Consider the following 17,359-nt stretch of genomic DNA (forward strand, 5'->3'; position numbering starts at 1 on the left):
AATTTTTTCCCAAATAGCAGGTTGCCATCTAGTTTTGTTGATTGTTTCCTTTACTCTACAGGAGCATGTTAGTTTGATGTAGTTTCATGGGTTTTTGTTTTTTTTGTTTTTTTTTTTTTTTTTTGCTTTTACAGCCTAAGCTTTTGGTGTGATATGTGATATCCAAAATATTATTGCCACAGTCAACATGGAGCTTTCCCCAAAGCTCTTTTGTAGGAGTTTTATTCTTTTATCAATTTTGAGATTATTTTTGTGTATAGTGGGTCTGCTTTAATTCTTTTGCATGTGGAAATCTGGTTTTCTCAACATCAATTATTGAAGAGACTATACTTTTCCCACTGTGACCACTTAGTGTACTTGTCAAAAATTAGTTAACATCCAAAAAATTAGTTAATCTAAATTGTGTGTTTGCATTTATTTGGGGGGTCTCTATTCTGTTCCACTGGTCTATGTGTACATTTTTATGCCCGTACCCTGCTGCTTTGGTCACTATAGCTTTGAAATATAATTTAAAATCAGGAAGTGTGATTCTTTTAACTTTGTTTTTCTTTCTTAGAGTTACTCATGTTATTTAGTGTATTTTGTGCTTCAATACAAATTTTATGATTTTTTTTCTAATTTTTTGAGGAATACCTTTGGGATTTTAATAGAATTTCACTGATTCCAATTGGATAGTATGAACATTTTAATAATGTTAATTATTCTGATTCATTAGCATGGGGTATCTTCCCATTTTATGTGTCTTGTTCTTTCATCAATTTCTGTACATAATCAAAGCATATAGCTCTTTCACATTCTTGATTAACTTTCTTTCTAAGTACTTTTTTTTAAAAAAGCAAATATTATACCACAATACTAGTATTCTGTAGCATATATTTTAATAAATGGTAGGTTTGTCAAAAATTAACTTACTCCCTATTCCGTAGCATGTTTTTGTAAATTCTAACTTTGTCAAAGAGTCTCTTACCCCTTATAATATGGACCAGATTTTTTCTAGTTGTGGCATTCGATAAAGTGCTGTAATTAAAATCATATAGTTCCAAAGTAATAAAGCTACTAATCTTCCTTTATATGCAATTAAAATTCACAGGACATTCAAGTCAATCTGTTATGACCACATATTAAATTCCTAATATAATCCATGTCACCATGTCTTATAGTTTCTAAAAATATACAAACTTAATCACACATTAGTAATTACAAGATAATTAGATACCAGCCCTTCTCCCTCACATTCCTCTGCAGCTGAGCCCCCAAAATTGGTTTTCTTTAAGGGTATGGTTGAAATCAAGGTTTCTTCTTGCACTTACAATCTAGTAGAAATATGACTCTCTCAAGAAGCTCTTCTATTAAATTTTCCTTATTCCAACTCAAATACAGCTAAACCTTCATTATGCTTTATAGTTCATGTATCCCAGATAAACCGAAATCTAAGATTTAAAGGGACATGAGTTTCAAAACCATAAGTTTTTAAAAACAAAGCCAATGTTGTCTTAATGTTGAAATTATCTTATAGATTATAATACAGGTTGAAACCACAATGAAAGATTACTTTACCTCAGTAAGAATGGCTATTGTCATAAAAAATAAATAAACAAAAGCTGGCAAGGATGTAGGGGAAAAAGGAACTCTTATATATTCAGGGGAAATGTGAAATAGCACAGCAACTATGGAAAACACTATGGAAAATTAAAAATAGAACTGCCTTATGATCCAGCAGTCTTGCTACTGTATATTTATCCAAAGGAAATGTAATTGTCTGTTGAAGACTTCTACACTCCTACTGAAGCACTATTCACAATAGCCAAGAAATGTAAACCACCAAAGCATTCATTCACTGTGAATGAATAATTGAAAGGGTTGTGTATGTGTGCACAATGGAATAGTATTTAACCAATAAAAATAATGAAATCCTGTCATTTATGACAACATGGATAGAACTGGAGATAATTATGTTAAATGAAATAAATCATGAACAGAAAGACAAGTACCATGTGATTGTACTCATTTGTGGGATATAAAAAAGTTGATCTCATAAAAGTTGAGATTAGAATGGTGTTTATCAGAGGTTGGAGAAAGTAAGGAAGAATGAGGTTGGGGAAATTGATCAAAGAGTTTTAAGTTATAATTGGACAGAATTCATAAGTTCTGGTATGCTTTTGTACAATAGAGTGGCGCTAGCTAACAACGAGGTACTGTATATTTTAAAAAGTTAGAGAAATGAATTTAAAAAGTTTTAAACCATAAATAAATGATAAATGTAAAAGAAACAGATATGAAGAGAAGGTACTTTTCCCTTCATCTGTTGATAGGCACATAAGCTGATTTCAAACCTTCGCTACTATGAATAGTGTTACAATTAAAAAAAAAGCGCATACAGGTATCTATGGTATGTTTATTTCATTTATTATGAATATGTACCTAGAAGTGGGATAGCTGGATCAGATAATAGACCTATATTTTAGTTTTTTAAAGAACTTCCATACTTCCATAATGGCTGTACCAATTAGCATTCCTATCATCAGTGAATAAGAGTTCTTTCTATAAGAGTTCTTTTAGTCCCTCATGTTCTTTTTTTTTTTTTTTTTTTTTCTTGTGGTGCTGGGGATTGAACCCAGGGCCTTGTACATGCAAGGCAACCACTCTACCAACTGAGCAATATCCCTAGCCCAGTCTCCACATTCTTGACAGCATTTTTTGTTGGGTTTTGGGATGGATATGTGTGTGTGTGTGTGTGTGTGTGTGTGTGTGTATTAGCTATCCCAATGGCTAATTTTATATATGTACATAAAATTATATATATATATATATATATATATATATATATATATATATATATATACACACACACACACACACACATACACACACATCTATTTGGGGATGGATATATATGAATCACATGTATATATACATATCTCATATATATGAGATATGTGATATATATATATATCATATATGTCATATATATATAAAAGCCTTCTAACTGGGTGAGATGGTGTCTGATAGTAGTTTTGAATTTCCTCAATGGCTAATGACATTGAGCATTTTTTTTCATATATTTGTTGATCCTTTGTATTTCTTCTTTTGGGGAATGTCTATTCAGATCATTGCTTTCTTCATAGAAATTTTAAGTTTTCTATATGTAGAATCTGCAAACAGGGACAAATTGACTTCCTCACTTTATATTTTTTATGCTTTTTATTTATTTTTCTTGCCTAATTCCTCTGGTTAAAACTTCTGGTACTATATCAAGTAAAAGTAAAAGCTGTGAAAATGGATACTCTTGTCTTGTTCTTCATCTTAGAGGAAATTATTTCAATTTTTTCCCATTTGGTATGCTATTGCCTGTGAGTTAATCAGATATAGTCAGTATTTTGTTGAGCTATGATCCTTCTATATCTAATTTGTTCAGGGCTTTTGTCACAAAGGGATGGTGAATTATATTCAATGCCTTTTCCTCATCTTTAGAGGTGATCATATGACTATTTTTCATGCTTTGATGTAATGTATTACATTTATTGATTTGCATATATCAAACTATCTTCTTCTTGAGTTAACTCTCTGATTATATAGTGACCTTCTTTGTCTCTGTATACTTTTTCTTTTAAAAGCCTAACTTCTCAGACACGAGAATACCTATCCCTCTTCTTTTACCTTTCAATTTGCTTAGAGTCTCATTTTTCTTCTTTCACTTTCAGTCTGTGTGCATCTTTACTGATGAAGTGAGGTTTTTGGAAGCAACATATTGTTGAAGCTTGTTTCTTTTTAAAAATTTATTCAGCCAGTCTATAACTTTTAACTGAATCATTTGATCAATTACAATCATATCCGTATCATTAATTGTTATTGACAGGTTAAGGACTTATTCCTGCTATTTAGTTGATTTACTTTTTGTCATTTTGATTATCTTTGTTCTTTTCTTACTCTCATTCATTTTTGTGGTTTGATTTTTTACTGTATTGATAATATTTGACTTTCTATATTTTTTGGTAGATTTTTTTTTCTAGTGAAGTTGATGCTTTCATATGCATTCATGGTTGAAGTTATCTTTCTTTCACTTCTTGATGAAGGGGTCTCTTAACAATCTTTTGAAAGGCTGGTGTGGTGGTCATGAATTCCCAATGTCTTTAAAGGTCTTTATTTCTTCATTATGAAGGATAGCCTTGCTAGGTATAATCATCATCATCATCATCATCTTGGCTGGCAGTTATTTTCTTTTAGGATTTGGGATATATTACTCCATTTCTCAGCACATGCTGAGAAATCTACTGTTAGTGTAAAAGTGATACTCTGAAATGTGACTTGATAAATTTTTCTTGCAGATTTTAGAATTTCTTCTTTGTCTTGTGCTTTCAACTGTTTGATTATAATACACTATGGTAAAAATCTTTTCTAGTCATTTTTATTTGGTGTTCTATAAACCTCTTGTATATGAATGGCCATACTTTCCCAAGATTAGGGAAGTTTTACACTATGATTTCATTGAATAAGATTTATATGCCTTTTTTTTGGTAGTGCTGGGGTTATCCAAAGTACATGTATGAAGACATGAATTGGTGTGAATATACTTTATATACAACCAGAGATATGAAAAATTGTGCTCTCTATGTGTAATAAGAATTGTAATGCATTCCACTGTAATACATACATTTTTTAAAAGTAATTTCAAAAACAAAGATTTATATGCCCTCAACTTTTTCTCCTCTCCTTTGGGTATTCAAAAAAACGTTTGTTACCTTTCCTATCCTCTACTATAGGAAAGGTAGCAGAATACAACAGTTACTAATATGGCATTATGTAAAAATGTGGATGTGTAATCGATGTGATTCTGCAATCTGTATTTGGGGTAAAAATGGGAGTTCATAATCCACTTGAATCTAATGTATGAAATATGATATGTCAAGAACTTTGTAATGTTTTGAACAACCAATTAAAAAAAAAGAAAAAAAAAGTTTGTTTAATGGTGCCCCAAAGGTCTTGTATGCTCTTTGTTTTTTCTCTTCTATTTTCTTTCTTCCCTCCTTTCTTCCTTTATTTTTAACTTGTTTGACGGGGATGTTTCAAAAGACCTATATTTAAGTTCAGATATTTTTTCTTCTTGATCTAGTCTGTTGCTGAGGCTTTCACCTGTATTTTTAAGGAGGTCTTTATTATTGAATTCTTTATTTCTGAGATTTATATTTGGTTCCTTTTCAAAATGTCTGTTCACCAAATTTCTCATTAATATCCTACGTTTATATCCTGTCTTCCTAACTTCATTTTTTTTATTTTGCATATGAAGCAGGGTTTATTTAAAAAGGGGTAACATAGACTTCTCCCACGAGGGAGAAGGAAGCCATAGATGGTATCGTGGTATCACAAGAAGTGAGGTGTTCTGCCCTTTTTATATGTCCTGGGGATTCCTTTGTTCTCCTGCCTTCCCTCCCCCCCCCCATTATCTTTCTCCTTCCTGCGTACATGACTAGGCCCAGGAATCCCTAACTTCAATTTTTATCTATATTCTCTTGGTTCCCATTGATTTTTATAATCATTCTTTTAAAACATTTATCCATCATTTTATCTATTTCTTTGAAATCTGTTGCTAGAGTTAATGTGTACCTTTTGAGGAATGTTACCTTGTTTTTTCCATATTTCTTGTGCTCCTACATTGATATTTATGTATTTGATGGATTACTTAGTTATACCTCTGTTTCCTTATGATATATCTTGGTGAGTTGTTATATAGTGAGATGTATGCTTTGTTTCTAGGTGAGCACCACAGTATAGTCTCCCTACAGTTTCTTTGGCTGTGATCAATGACTTTGGGCACAGTACATACCATGGTTGAGTCACAAAGTCACACTGACCTGAGGGCCCTTCCAGAGTGGGAAGTTCAGGCAGATGTGGTGCTAACAGCAGTGGGTGTGTGGAACTCACTGTTTGGCAACTCCTATAATGGGAATGGTAGCAGCTATTGTGCAATGAATGCTTCATCAGACATTAGTGCCGATTTCTGGCACCAGACCCAGTTGTGGTGAGGAGCCCAAAACACTTGTCCTCTGACCAGTCTGGTGCAAGCCCAAGTGCTGCATGAGGAAAGGTGGAGGTGGTGCGAATTGCACTGTCCTCTTACTATGTAATTCTTTATACTACAGGATAGATTTCAAATATTTATATTTTAGCTAAATTGAAGAATTCTTATCTAAAAAATTCTGAAGAGGAACTCCTATTTAATGGTTCCCAAGCATATGTAGGAGTTCCAGTAGGAAGCAAAATCTTTACCCACATGTGTGCCCACATTCTCAAGTGTTGAGTTTCTGCACCTTGGGTGACCTTTCCCTCGTCTGTGCTATTATAAACATCAATTTCAGCTCTGCTGCTACATCTAAACCCGCCGCTACTTGATCAAGTATTTATTTCTCAATTTTACACTTCAAGATATCTCTGAAGTTTTTCTCATATGCTAACACTGTAATTTTTTTTGTTTGAATTTATTTCAGTTTTATTTGCATATTGACTCCTAAAGTGTTTTTACCTAAATACATATTTATCTACTATTTATGAAGTCTTGAAAATTTTTATTTCTCTAGAATGATTCTCTCAGTGGCACCAATATTTTGCATGATTTTGTAGATGTTTTTTACCCTAGATTAGAAGCTGGCACTTCTGGAAGAAACTACCAATTCATGCTCCATCCTACTCTATTCTAGGATCATACTAAACTGCTCTTTTTCCTCATGTCCTAACATTGTATCTAGTTAAATATTTACTAATTGGCATGTTTGTGTTTTCTTTACTGTCTCCTTGTTCCCTATACTAGATTTTGAGGAGTGAAGAGCTTAAATTATTTTTTATGATATTTATACAAATATTGTTTTAATTTATTCCTTTTTGGAAGTCTCAATTTTATCTTTTCTTTTTGTTAACTATTCTTTTTTCTTCAGAGAAGTAAGTTAGTATAATTAAAAGTATATTCTATCTGCTTCCTCCTATCCCTCCTCCTCAGGATATTCTACCTACCTGAAAATCATCTCCTAGAACCATAATACCACTTTTAACTACTACTACCTCCTTACCTTCTCCTTTCCAGCATAGTTATGAACTTTTATTTTATATAGGCTTTGACTCAGGTCATGGCTCTTTCCTATTACAAGTTATGTGACTATGGTAAAATTACTTCTATGTCTCATAAGTAATTGCATCATTATCATTTTACTTAACTTACAAGATTATGTTGATGACCAGATAAAATGACCTATAGCAAGAATATAGAAAGGACTAATATCACTCCACTTGTTAAAAATAATTACCTAGATCATCTAGAAGTGAACATTAAAATGCTGTATTTCTAAGTGTTGGTCAGAAGTCTTTCAGTAGTTAATCTTCAAGGTGTAGCTGGATTTTAATATGACTATTAATGAGACTAGCTAGTGATTTGTTGTATTCTAGATGGATTTTTATTTTCTTCTTTTTCTGCACAATTAGAAACCCCAATCCAGAATGTCACAAGCAGTGAATTCATCACTAAAAAAGGAACAGTGTCAAACCTTCCACTTTCGAATGTTACTTCCACAACACAAAGTTCCCAACATAAAAGTAAGTATAAAGATTTGTGCTAATATTAAAACTGCTGTATTAGATGAGACTGTCCTCAGAATGTCTTCTATCCAACAGTTGCAGAGGAACCATGCCCCATATATATTCTCTTCTAGTCTCTATCAACTAATGTGATCATTTGACAACCTTGATCTTTACAGTGACACTCTATCCTGCTCTAGCCACAAATGGGTAGGCACTAGGGAAGATGAATATAAGTTTAGGTAGTAACTCATGATATCACCTAATACAAAAAGAGAGCTCAGCCCCCAACTTGGATAAAATGAGAACATTCTTAGAAAGAAACAAATTGCTACAATTGACTCAAGGAGACACAGAAGTATGAAAAGACTTAAAACAACAATCAAAAAAATTAAAATAGTAAATTTTCATGGGAAAAATATTCCCACGAACAAATCCCTAAGTTAACTACAATTCCAGGAAGAATTGATTTGTGAATTCAAGAACTGACAACAATTCTTTCTAAACTCTTCAGAAAATAGAGAAGGAGGGAACACTGCACATGTAATTCTCTGAGGCCAGTATTACCCTCTACTAAAGCTAGAAAAGAATGAAAAGGAAAATAGAGTACAAACTAATACTCTTCATGAACACCAATGTAGGTATCCTTAATTAAGTGACAGTAAAACCACCCAGAAATATGTAAAAAAGAATGTGAAACATGAAAAACAGGGATTTGTCCCATAAATACAAGATTGATTATACATGTGAAAAACAAATCATCTAATACACCATATTAGCAGAACTAATACATGCAAAAAGAGCACTTGACAAAATCTACCAACACTCATAATAAAACAATTCTCAGTGAATGAGAAATAAAATGGAACTTCCTAAACAAAGAGTGTGATAGTCAGCTTTTCAATGCCATAACCAAAATGCCCAATAAGAACTACTTAGAGGAGGAAAAGTGTATTTGGACCCACAGTTTCAGAGATTCAGTCCATGGTCAGCTAACTCCATTTCTCTGTACCTAAGATGATTTAGAGCATCATGGAGGAAGGATGTGGCAAAGGAATGCTGCTTCACTCATGGCAGCCAGGAAAGGGGGTTAGGGGGCAGTAAGCGAGTGAGCCAGGTGCAAAAATATAAACCCCACAGGGATTCCTACAGTGACCTACTTCCTCTAGTCAAACCCCACTGGCTCGTAGTTACCAATCAGTACAGTAGTCTTTTTAAATTATTAATCCACTGATTAGTTTACAGCTCTAATAATCTAACCATTTCACCTCTGAATATTTCTGCATTGTCTCATACATGAGCTTTTTGGAGATGCCTCATCTCCAAAAGGCACCTACCAAAGCCCACAGCAAACATGATCCCAGAGTAAAAGACTTAATGTTTTCTCCTTAAGATCTGGTACAGAGCACAGATGTTTGTTTTTATCATGTCTAGTCAACATTATAACCAGAGGTTCTAGATATTACATACATAAATGGATAAAGGATGACTAAATAGAGTCGATAGCTCCATCCAGTGAAATAAGAAATAAGACAATTTTATTCACAGACTGTAAAATGATCTATCTCAAACATTCAAAGAATTCTCATTAAAAAATTATTACAAAAATAAAGACTATCACAGGATTCAAAATATTTATCAAAATATTTAACAATTATATTCTTATATGTTAGCAATGACAATCCAAATAAAATTAAGTAATTCCATGTACAATAACATCAAAAATTTCACAATATTCAGGAATAAATTTAATAAATATCTTGCATTGCTATTGTTGAAGTACACAACATTTTGGTGAGCAATCAAATACCTAAATTTAAAAAAAAATATATATATATATATGTGTGTGTGTATATATATATATATATATATATATATATATATATATAAAATTTTTTTTCATTTGCTTTAGATATATATCCAGAAGTGGGATTGCTGGATCATACAATAATTCTAGTTTTAATTTTTTGATGAATCTTTATATGATTTTCCACAATGAATATGTTAATTGATTTGCCTTTTCTTAATTAGTGAGACGAAACATTCTTTTCCTATATCTTTGGTCCATTTGTATGTCTTTTTTGTGAAAAATTTCTGATATGTCTGTTGCTATTTTAAACCAAATTATTGGTGAAAGGACATTTTTATAAGAACAAAAATTAGTGATTTAGTGATTGTCTGCAGATGAGGGTGGGACATAATATAGAAAAGCAAAAAGTTTCAAAGGAGTTTTTCATTTTGATGGAAATATTCAGAAACTAGAGTATGGTGATGTCACACAACCTATAAATTTACTAAAAATTATCAGTTGTATACTTACAATGATTTAATTTAGATATTATTTAGTATTTAAATAGTACCTTGATAAAGATTTGTTTCAAAACAAAAAGAAAAAGTATTGAGCATTACCAATCAGATTTTCCTTCTGATTAATCAGAACTAGAAACCTCAAACAAAACAAGTTAGCCATCCCAGCGGCTCAGTAGGCTTGAGGCAGGGATCACAAGTTCAAAGCTAGCCTTGGCAGCTGTGAGGTGCTAAGCAACTCAGGGAGACCCTGTCTCTAAATAAAATACAAAATAGGGCTGGGGATGTGGCTCAGTGGTCAAGTCCCCTGAGTTCAATCCCTGGTACCAAATAAAGAAAGAAAGAAAGAATAAAAATAAAAGAAAAAAAGAAAAGCAAGTTAGCCATACGAAGTAAAGCTCTGAAATTTTAGTATAGAGAATCTGACAGAATCACGATAAATCAAATGCATGTTTATAGTACAAGAAATAAGATATCATGGGTAACTGGAATTGGATGAGAAAGATGGAGAGTTTGTGGGCAATTGAAGAGACCCTCATGAGAAAAATTAGTTCTCATGAGGGACAAGGAGAGTAGCAGAACCTTGACTTCCCATAATTTCTGGTACTTAACTCCAGTCTACACCCATCCTCCCATTGCATACTTCCCACATTATCACATCCATGATATAGCAATCTACATACCAGCCTAAATATCCTGGTAGAGAAGCTAGAAATCAGGCATGTTAGCCATACCAGATACCATTCATCGTAACTAATAGATATATTTTGGATTCATACAAATCCTTCATAAGAGGCAATGGCAGATGACTCAGTCTCTGTAACTTCCTAGGAGATCTTTAAGGTTTTTTTAAAAAAAAACTAGTGGGAACTATGGAAGTTTAATATCCAAAAGTTTGTCTAGAGGGAGTCTAATTTCAGACCATAATTATAAACTACCAATTCTTTTTAACAATATAGCCACCCCATAGAAAATTTTAAGAGTAGGATCTTCTCATCTAAAGAACATTTCCTTTGTAATCATGTTTTCTCTTCTGAGAAACAGAACCTATTTTTTTAGACAATATATGTCTGAGAGGAACCTTTAGAGAATCATAACTCAAGTAACTCATAACAAGACTTCTCCTAAAATAAGCAAAAGTAAAATTAGAGATGTATCTTCAAAGTGTGGAGCAGCTTCTGAGAGATTGAACTCGAGTAGTTTGTACTTTGTACTAAATATTTACCTATTCTTTCTGTGACTAATGATGAGGAAGATGTCTCGAGGATTGTGGTTTATTAAATCAGTACTTATGCAGAAGTATGTGGTTACACCCATGAGTCACTAAAGACTCTTTCGTTTGACTTTGAATCATGAAGTAAAATGTCCTCCTCTACATCTCAGCTCAGGGGATTGTTGTATTCACTTAGCTTCCAAATGTAGTTTGAAATGGCTTCTTCTGCATAGTTAAAAATCCACAATGGCATTCTTTCTTAAAAAATAAAATACTCTGGAAAACAAGATAATGAAATAAGGGTATGTATTATTTGTCTTTTGAGTTTGTCATTTGATTAACCAGTTCTATACTAAGTCCTTTAGATATTTGTTACAGATAACTAACAAATCACTTACACCCTTGGAGAGACATTCCTCAGTCTCTTGTTCTTCAAGGTGCTTTCTGTCCAGCTTGGGGCACTACATGATATTATGAGTTTGTCCACATATTCACGTACCAAATGATGAAAAGAGGACCCCTCCCACATTGCTGGTGAGCAGATCCTGACTCTGTTTCCACCATTCATATATATACATCCAGAATTAGTGGAGTCAGGACAAAGATGGATGGAGAACAAAACAATGTAGTAAGGTCAAACAGCTGAAGATTTCTCTCTCTTAAACCTTTGGGAAGTGGTTCCTTGGGTAGTGAATAGCAAAGGAAGGCATTATGGATATGTCATCTCCACACTGGAGCAGATGCAGGTTTGATTTAGAGACGAGAATGACTGGTGTTTGCTGCTTCACTCCCTACAAAGGTGGAGGGCAGATCAAAAAGAATTTTGTTCTCAAAACTCTTCTCCAGTCTTTTCCCATTCTTTCAGAGTCATGTATATTTCTCCTGTTAAATTCTTTTGTTCTGTTATAGAATATAAATTCTTAAAATCACAGAATTATGATATAAATCCTCATTAATTCATACCTCTGATGTTATAGTTACAGAAATATGGACATGTTGAATTAATTTATTCACTTAAAATCTCTGGAAGGCCACCTGTGTACCTGGCATTGTTCTAGTTTATGAGAAATAGTTATATGTTATACAGAGAGATATTCATGACATTCGATTTGGTAATAATTTCTTGGATAAAATATCAAAACACAGGCAACAAAGCAAAAATAGACAAATGAGAGTATGACAACTTAAAACCTCTGTGCAGCAAAGGACATGATTAATAGACTGAAAAGGTAACCTGTAGAATTGAAGGAAATACCTGCAAGCAATATATGTGATAAGGAGTTAATATCTAGACCATATAAAGAGCAAGTACAACTCAACAACAACAAAGAACAACCCATTAGACTCACCACTATCAAAAGTAAATAAATAAATAACAAGTGTTGACCAGGATATGGAGAAATTGAAACTCTGAGCACTACTGATAACAATGTAAAGTGACAGAGCCCGGAAGAAAAACAGTATGAGAGTTCCTCAAAAGATTAAAAACACAATTATCATATGATCCTGTAATCCCACTTCTAGATGAATATAAAAAATAGAAAAACAGGATCTTGAAGAGATATTTGCATACTCACATTCACTGCAATATTATTTACAATAGCCAACAGGAGAAAACAAATTGAAAGTCCAGAACCAGATTAACAGATAAAGAAAATGTGGTATACATACAATGAAAATTTTTATGCAACCTTAAAACGGAAGGAAATCTTGCCACATGCATGGGTAAATCTTGAAGACATTATGTTAAGTAAAATAAAAACAAACATAGTTACAAAAAATATGAATATTGCATGATTTCAGTTATATATGGCATCTAAAATAGTTAGATTTTTTCTGACATAATAAAACTTTATTCTCAAAATATTACATGTGCACCAATTTTGAATTCTTAGAAATAGAAAGTAGAATGGCAGATGCCAGGGGCTGGGTAAATGGAGCAAAGGAGAATTGTTCAATGGATATAAACAATAAAAGGTTCCAGAGATTTTTTTGTACAGCAATGTGCATATAGTTATCACTACTATACTGCATGCTTAAAAATCCTTAAGGTGATACATTTTATATTTGCATTTTTTATCACAGTAATTAAAAGAATTAGCCAATAAGTGGATTGAAAATAAATTAATCCTGGATCTGCTTTCTATAATGTATGTAATTCCAAAATCCCTTTTTATTTATATATATAAATATATATTTAACATGTTTATATATTCACATATAAATTTAAATATAAATATATTTAAATAAACATAATGTATATTTACATATTTTATATATATAAAATAAAAGTTGAAAAACTAAGATTTAACAAGGTAGTGTAGATTATGCAATCAAGTTCCTAAGGGAAGTAGGAGATTGGCAGAGATAGCTTGACATTAGAGACAATTTTCCTCCAGAATAATCTGCCCATTCCCAAATGGGCTAATAAGAATCCAGGATTTGCAGGCAGATTTTAGCTGACTGCTTCTCAAGTTTAAATGGACTAAAAATGTAGAGTTCAGAATGTTTGCAGATAAGGGGCTCCACCCACTTAGTGAACAGGAATCCCAAACAGCTAAGGTAAAACAGACAAACTTCCCTCACCGAACCTGAAGCTCACGTGTAAATTGCGTCCATTCCTGTATTCCTGGATTAGGGTGATGTATAATATCCAGTGAGCTCCAGCAACAAACAACTCTTATCTAGAGGAAGATAATATCCCAGACCTCAAATTGCATTTATAATATTTTTAAACACTGAACTTTGTATTAAATAAAAACTAAGTATTTAGTAAGAGAAATACAACCATTTGATTAAAAACAGAGAAAAAAGATAACAGAAACAAACATGTGTGACATACATATATTATATTTAGTAGATATTCATAATCTGCTCAAAGGAAGTAAATAAGGAGATTGCCGATTTCACCAGAAGTGAGAAAACTAAAAAAAAAAAAAAAAAAAAAAAAACTAGGACACAGTGGAAATTTTAGAGTTAAAAATAAAAGTTTAATTTAAAACCTCAGTGGATGAGCTTAAGAGTAGAGACAGGTGACAGAAAAATTAGTATGCTGAAAATAGGTGAGAAAAAAATGTCCAGTGAAAGAAATATAGTAATTTTTTTAAATGCTTAATCAATTAAAAATAAAGCTAAATTTTAGGACATGAATATATTACAGGTAGAACAAATAAAAATCAAAGAATAAGATAACAAAACAACCAACCACATATAAGTAAATCTAATGAATTAAATGTCAAAGATGTAGTAACAGAAACATCATTGTATTTTGATGCTGGCATCAAAATAGACACGAAGACCAATGGAATGAATAGAAGACATGGAGACAAACCCACATACCTATGGCCATCAGATACTTGACAAAGTTGCCAAAAACGTGGTTTTGGAGATAAAACAGCCTTTTAAACAAATGGTTTAAAAAGGGGAAAATTTAATAACGGGAAAACGAATAGCCATTTGTAGAAGAATGAAACTAAATCCCTATCTCACACATTGCACAAAAGTCAAATCAAAGTGGGCCAAAGGTTTAGGAATTAGACCAGAAGACTTGCAAACGCTAGAAGTAAACATTGGGTCAACACTTCATCATATAGGTGCTGCCACTGACTTCCACAAGATTTCCAAAGTGGTCTTGAAATAAAACAAAGAATCAATAAATGAGATGCTATTGAATTAAAAAGCTTCTGCACAGCAAAGGAAATGACAGAATGAAGAGAGAATAAAATGGGAGAAAATCTGTGCCAGTTACTCCTCTGATAGGGGATTAGTATTGAGAATAAACAAGTCTAAAAACTTAACACACCCACACACACAAAAATAACCCAATCAATAAATAAGCAAAAGAATTAAACAAACTTCTCAAAAGAACAAACACAAATGGCCAACAAATATATGAAAAACTGTTCAACATCTCCAGCAATCAGGGAAATACAACTCAAAACTACACTAAGAAATCACGTTACTCCAGTCAGAATGGCAATGATCAAGAATACAAACGATAATAAATCTGGTGAGGACATTGGGAAAAAGGTACACTTATACTTTATCGGTGGACTGTAGACTAGTACAACTACTCTATAAAGCAGTATGAAGATTCTTCAAAAAAATTGGAGTGGATCCACCTATGAACCAGATATACCTCTCCTTAGTATTTTCCCAAAAGAACTAAAATCAGCAGCATATTATAGCAATACAGCCACCTCAGTATTTATAGCAGCACAATTCACAAGAGCTAAATTATGGAATCAACCCAGATGCCCAACAAAAGATGAATGGATTAAGAAATTGTGGTATATATACACAGTGGATTTCTGCTCCGCTATCAAGAAGAACGGAATTATGCCTTTTGTTGGCAAGTGGATGGAAATAAAGAACATCATGCTAAGTGAAGTAAACCAAACTCAAAGATTGAATATTTTCTCTCATATGCAGATGGAGTAAAATAAAAGAAAGGAGGAAGGAAGGAAAGGGAAATAGTAAATATATAGGGAAATTCAGTAATGTAGAAAAAGATCTAGAGACAGAATAGAGGGATGGAAAAAGAGAGGTAATATGGTAATAAATTTTTTAAAAATCATGTTATGTGCATATATAAATATACCTCAGGGAATTTCACCTTTATGTATAAGTAAAAAGAACAAATCAAATATAAATAAATAAACATAAAAGAAAGCCTAGGAGAATACAGGAAAGAGAACAGAGAAGAAAGGGAAGAAGGAGGAAAAAGGGGGAGAGAAAAAGGAGAAATCATGAACTGAAGTCTAATTCCATGCATGTATGAGTTTGTTGGGATAAGCCCAACTGCTATATTTAATTATAAAGCTATCATAAAAAATAAAAAAAAATTACCAGTGGTCTGAATGCTTCAAATTAAAAAAAGAAAATGATTGGCAGAAACACAGACACACATGACCCTATAATATGCTGCTTTCAAGATACACAATAGTTAACTTTACAGGGATAAAAAAAAAATATATACTTCAAAAATATATCCCCCCAAAAAACATACTCCAAAACACTAATTAAATAAAAAGGTAAAGATATTAATATCACTACTTGATTTTACAGAGATAAAAGAAAATATACTCCAAAAAATATATTCCAAAAACCCTAATTAAATAAAAATGGCAAAGATATAGTAATATCACTGCTTGGGAGGCTGAGGCAAGAAGATCACAAGTTCAAAGCCAGTCTCAGTGAATTACTGAGGCCCTAAGGAACTTAGCGAGACTCTGTCTCAAAAAAAACAAAAAAAAAAAGGGCAGAAGATGTGGCTCAGTGGTTATGCATCTCTGGGTTACATCCCCAGTATGCCCAGTATTGGGGGATAGGGGATTGGGAGGAGATACATTAGTATCAAAAAAAAAAAAGTAGAAATTAAGGCAAAAAAATAAGTGAAAATAGAAAAATTTCATAGTACCAAAATACTGAATTTTCCAGGAAAGCAAATTAGTATTTATGTATATGATAACATAGCTTGAAAATATATTAAAAAATTAATCAAAAAGACAAACCCACAATTCTAATGAATATTTAGCTGTCTCAGTAATTGGCAAAACAAGCAAATGAGTAATAAAATACAGAATCCACCTAAATAACCAACCTATCTAATGGTCCAATGGGAAACAGTGCACTCCAAATACAGAAAGCAAATTGTTTTCAAATATCTAAGGATTCTTAATTATGATCATTCTATCCTGTATCATAAACAAATACATACATTTTAAATAACTTTTTATAAATTATGTACTATAGTTTAAGCTAGTCCTATAGTGAAATAATTAACTGTAAAATTTACATATTAGGGAGGAAAAATAAGAATTCAAACTTAATTAGCTCAACAACCATCTAAAGCAGTTAGGAGAAATGAATAATAAAGAGAACAGAAGGAAGGAAGGAAGTAATAAATATACCAGTAAGGCTAATGAACACCATACAGTAGGCCAACAGATAAATTAGGAGGAAAAAAGTCAGAGAGAGAAAAGACAGACTGGGGAAAAAACTAAAACATCTGCAAGCGGAGCATCCTAGATGCCCAACATGCATGCAATTGAAGTTCCAGAGAAGTAAGAAAGGAAGACAGAGAAATGCTGCAGAAGTTTTTCCTAAAACGTGAGAAAAACTATAAAACCAAGATTCAGAGAATACCCTGGGCCCTAAACTGAAGAAACAGGAAGGAAACCACACCAAAGCACATGGTAATCAAATCATGGAAAACTAGAGATAAAAGAGAAAAATCTTGAAAGATGTTGGAAAAAATGACACTCAAAGTGAAGGAAC

General features: G+C 32.5%; 1 protein-coding gene across 1 annotated transcript in view; it reads left to right on the forward strand.

Annotated features, from left to right (window-relative positions):
- The window catches only part of Emcn (endomucin), a 108,134-nt gene that overhangs the window by 46,135 nt on the left and 44,640 nt on the right, over positions 1-17,359 (forward strand). Inside the window, exon 4 of the mRNA XM_076864739.2 lies at positions 7,468-7,578. Within this exon, the coding sequence (XP_076720854.1) occupies positions 7,468-7,578 (111 nt within the window). The remainder of the gene's footprint in view (positions 1-7,467; positions 7,579-17,359) is intronic.

This window comes from Callospermophilus lateralis, chromosome 8 (genome assembly GCF_048772815.1).
Source record: "Callospermophilus lateralis isolate mCalLat2 chromosome 8, mCalLat2.hap1, whole genome shotgun sequence".
NCBI classification, from domain to species: Eukaryota; Metazoa; Chordata; class Mammalia; order Rodentia; family Sciuridae; genus Callospermophilus; species Callospermophilus lateralis.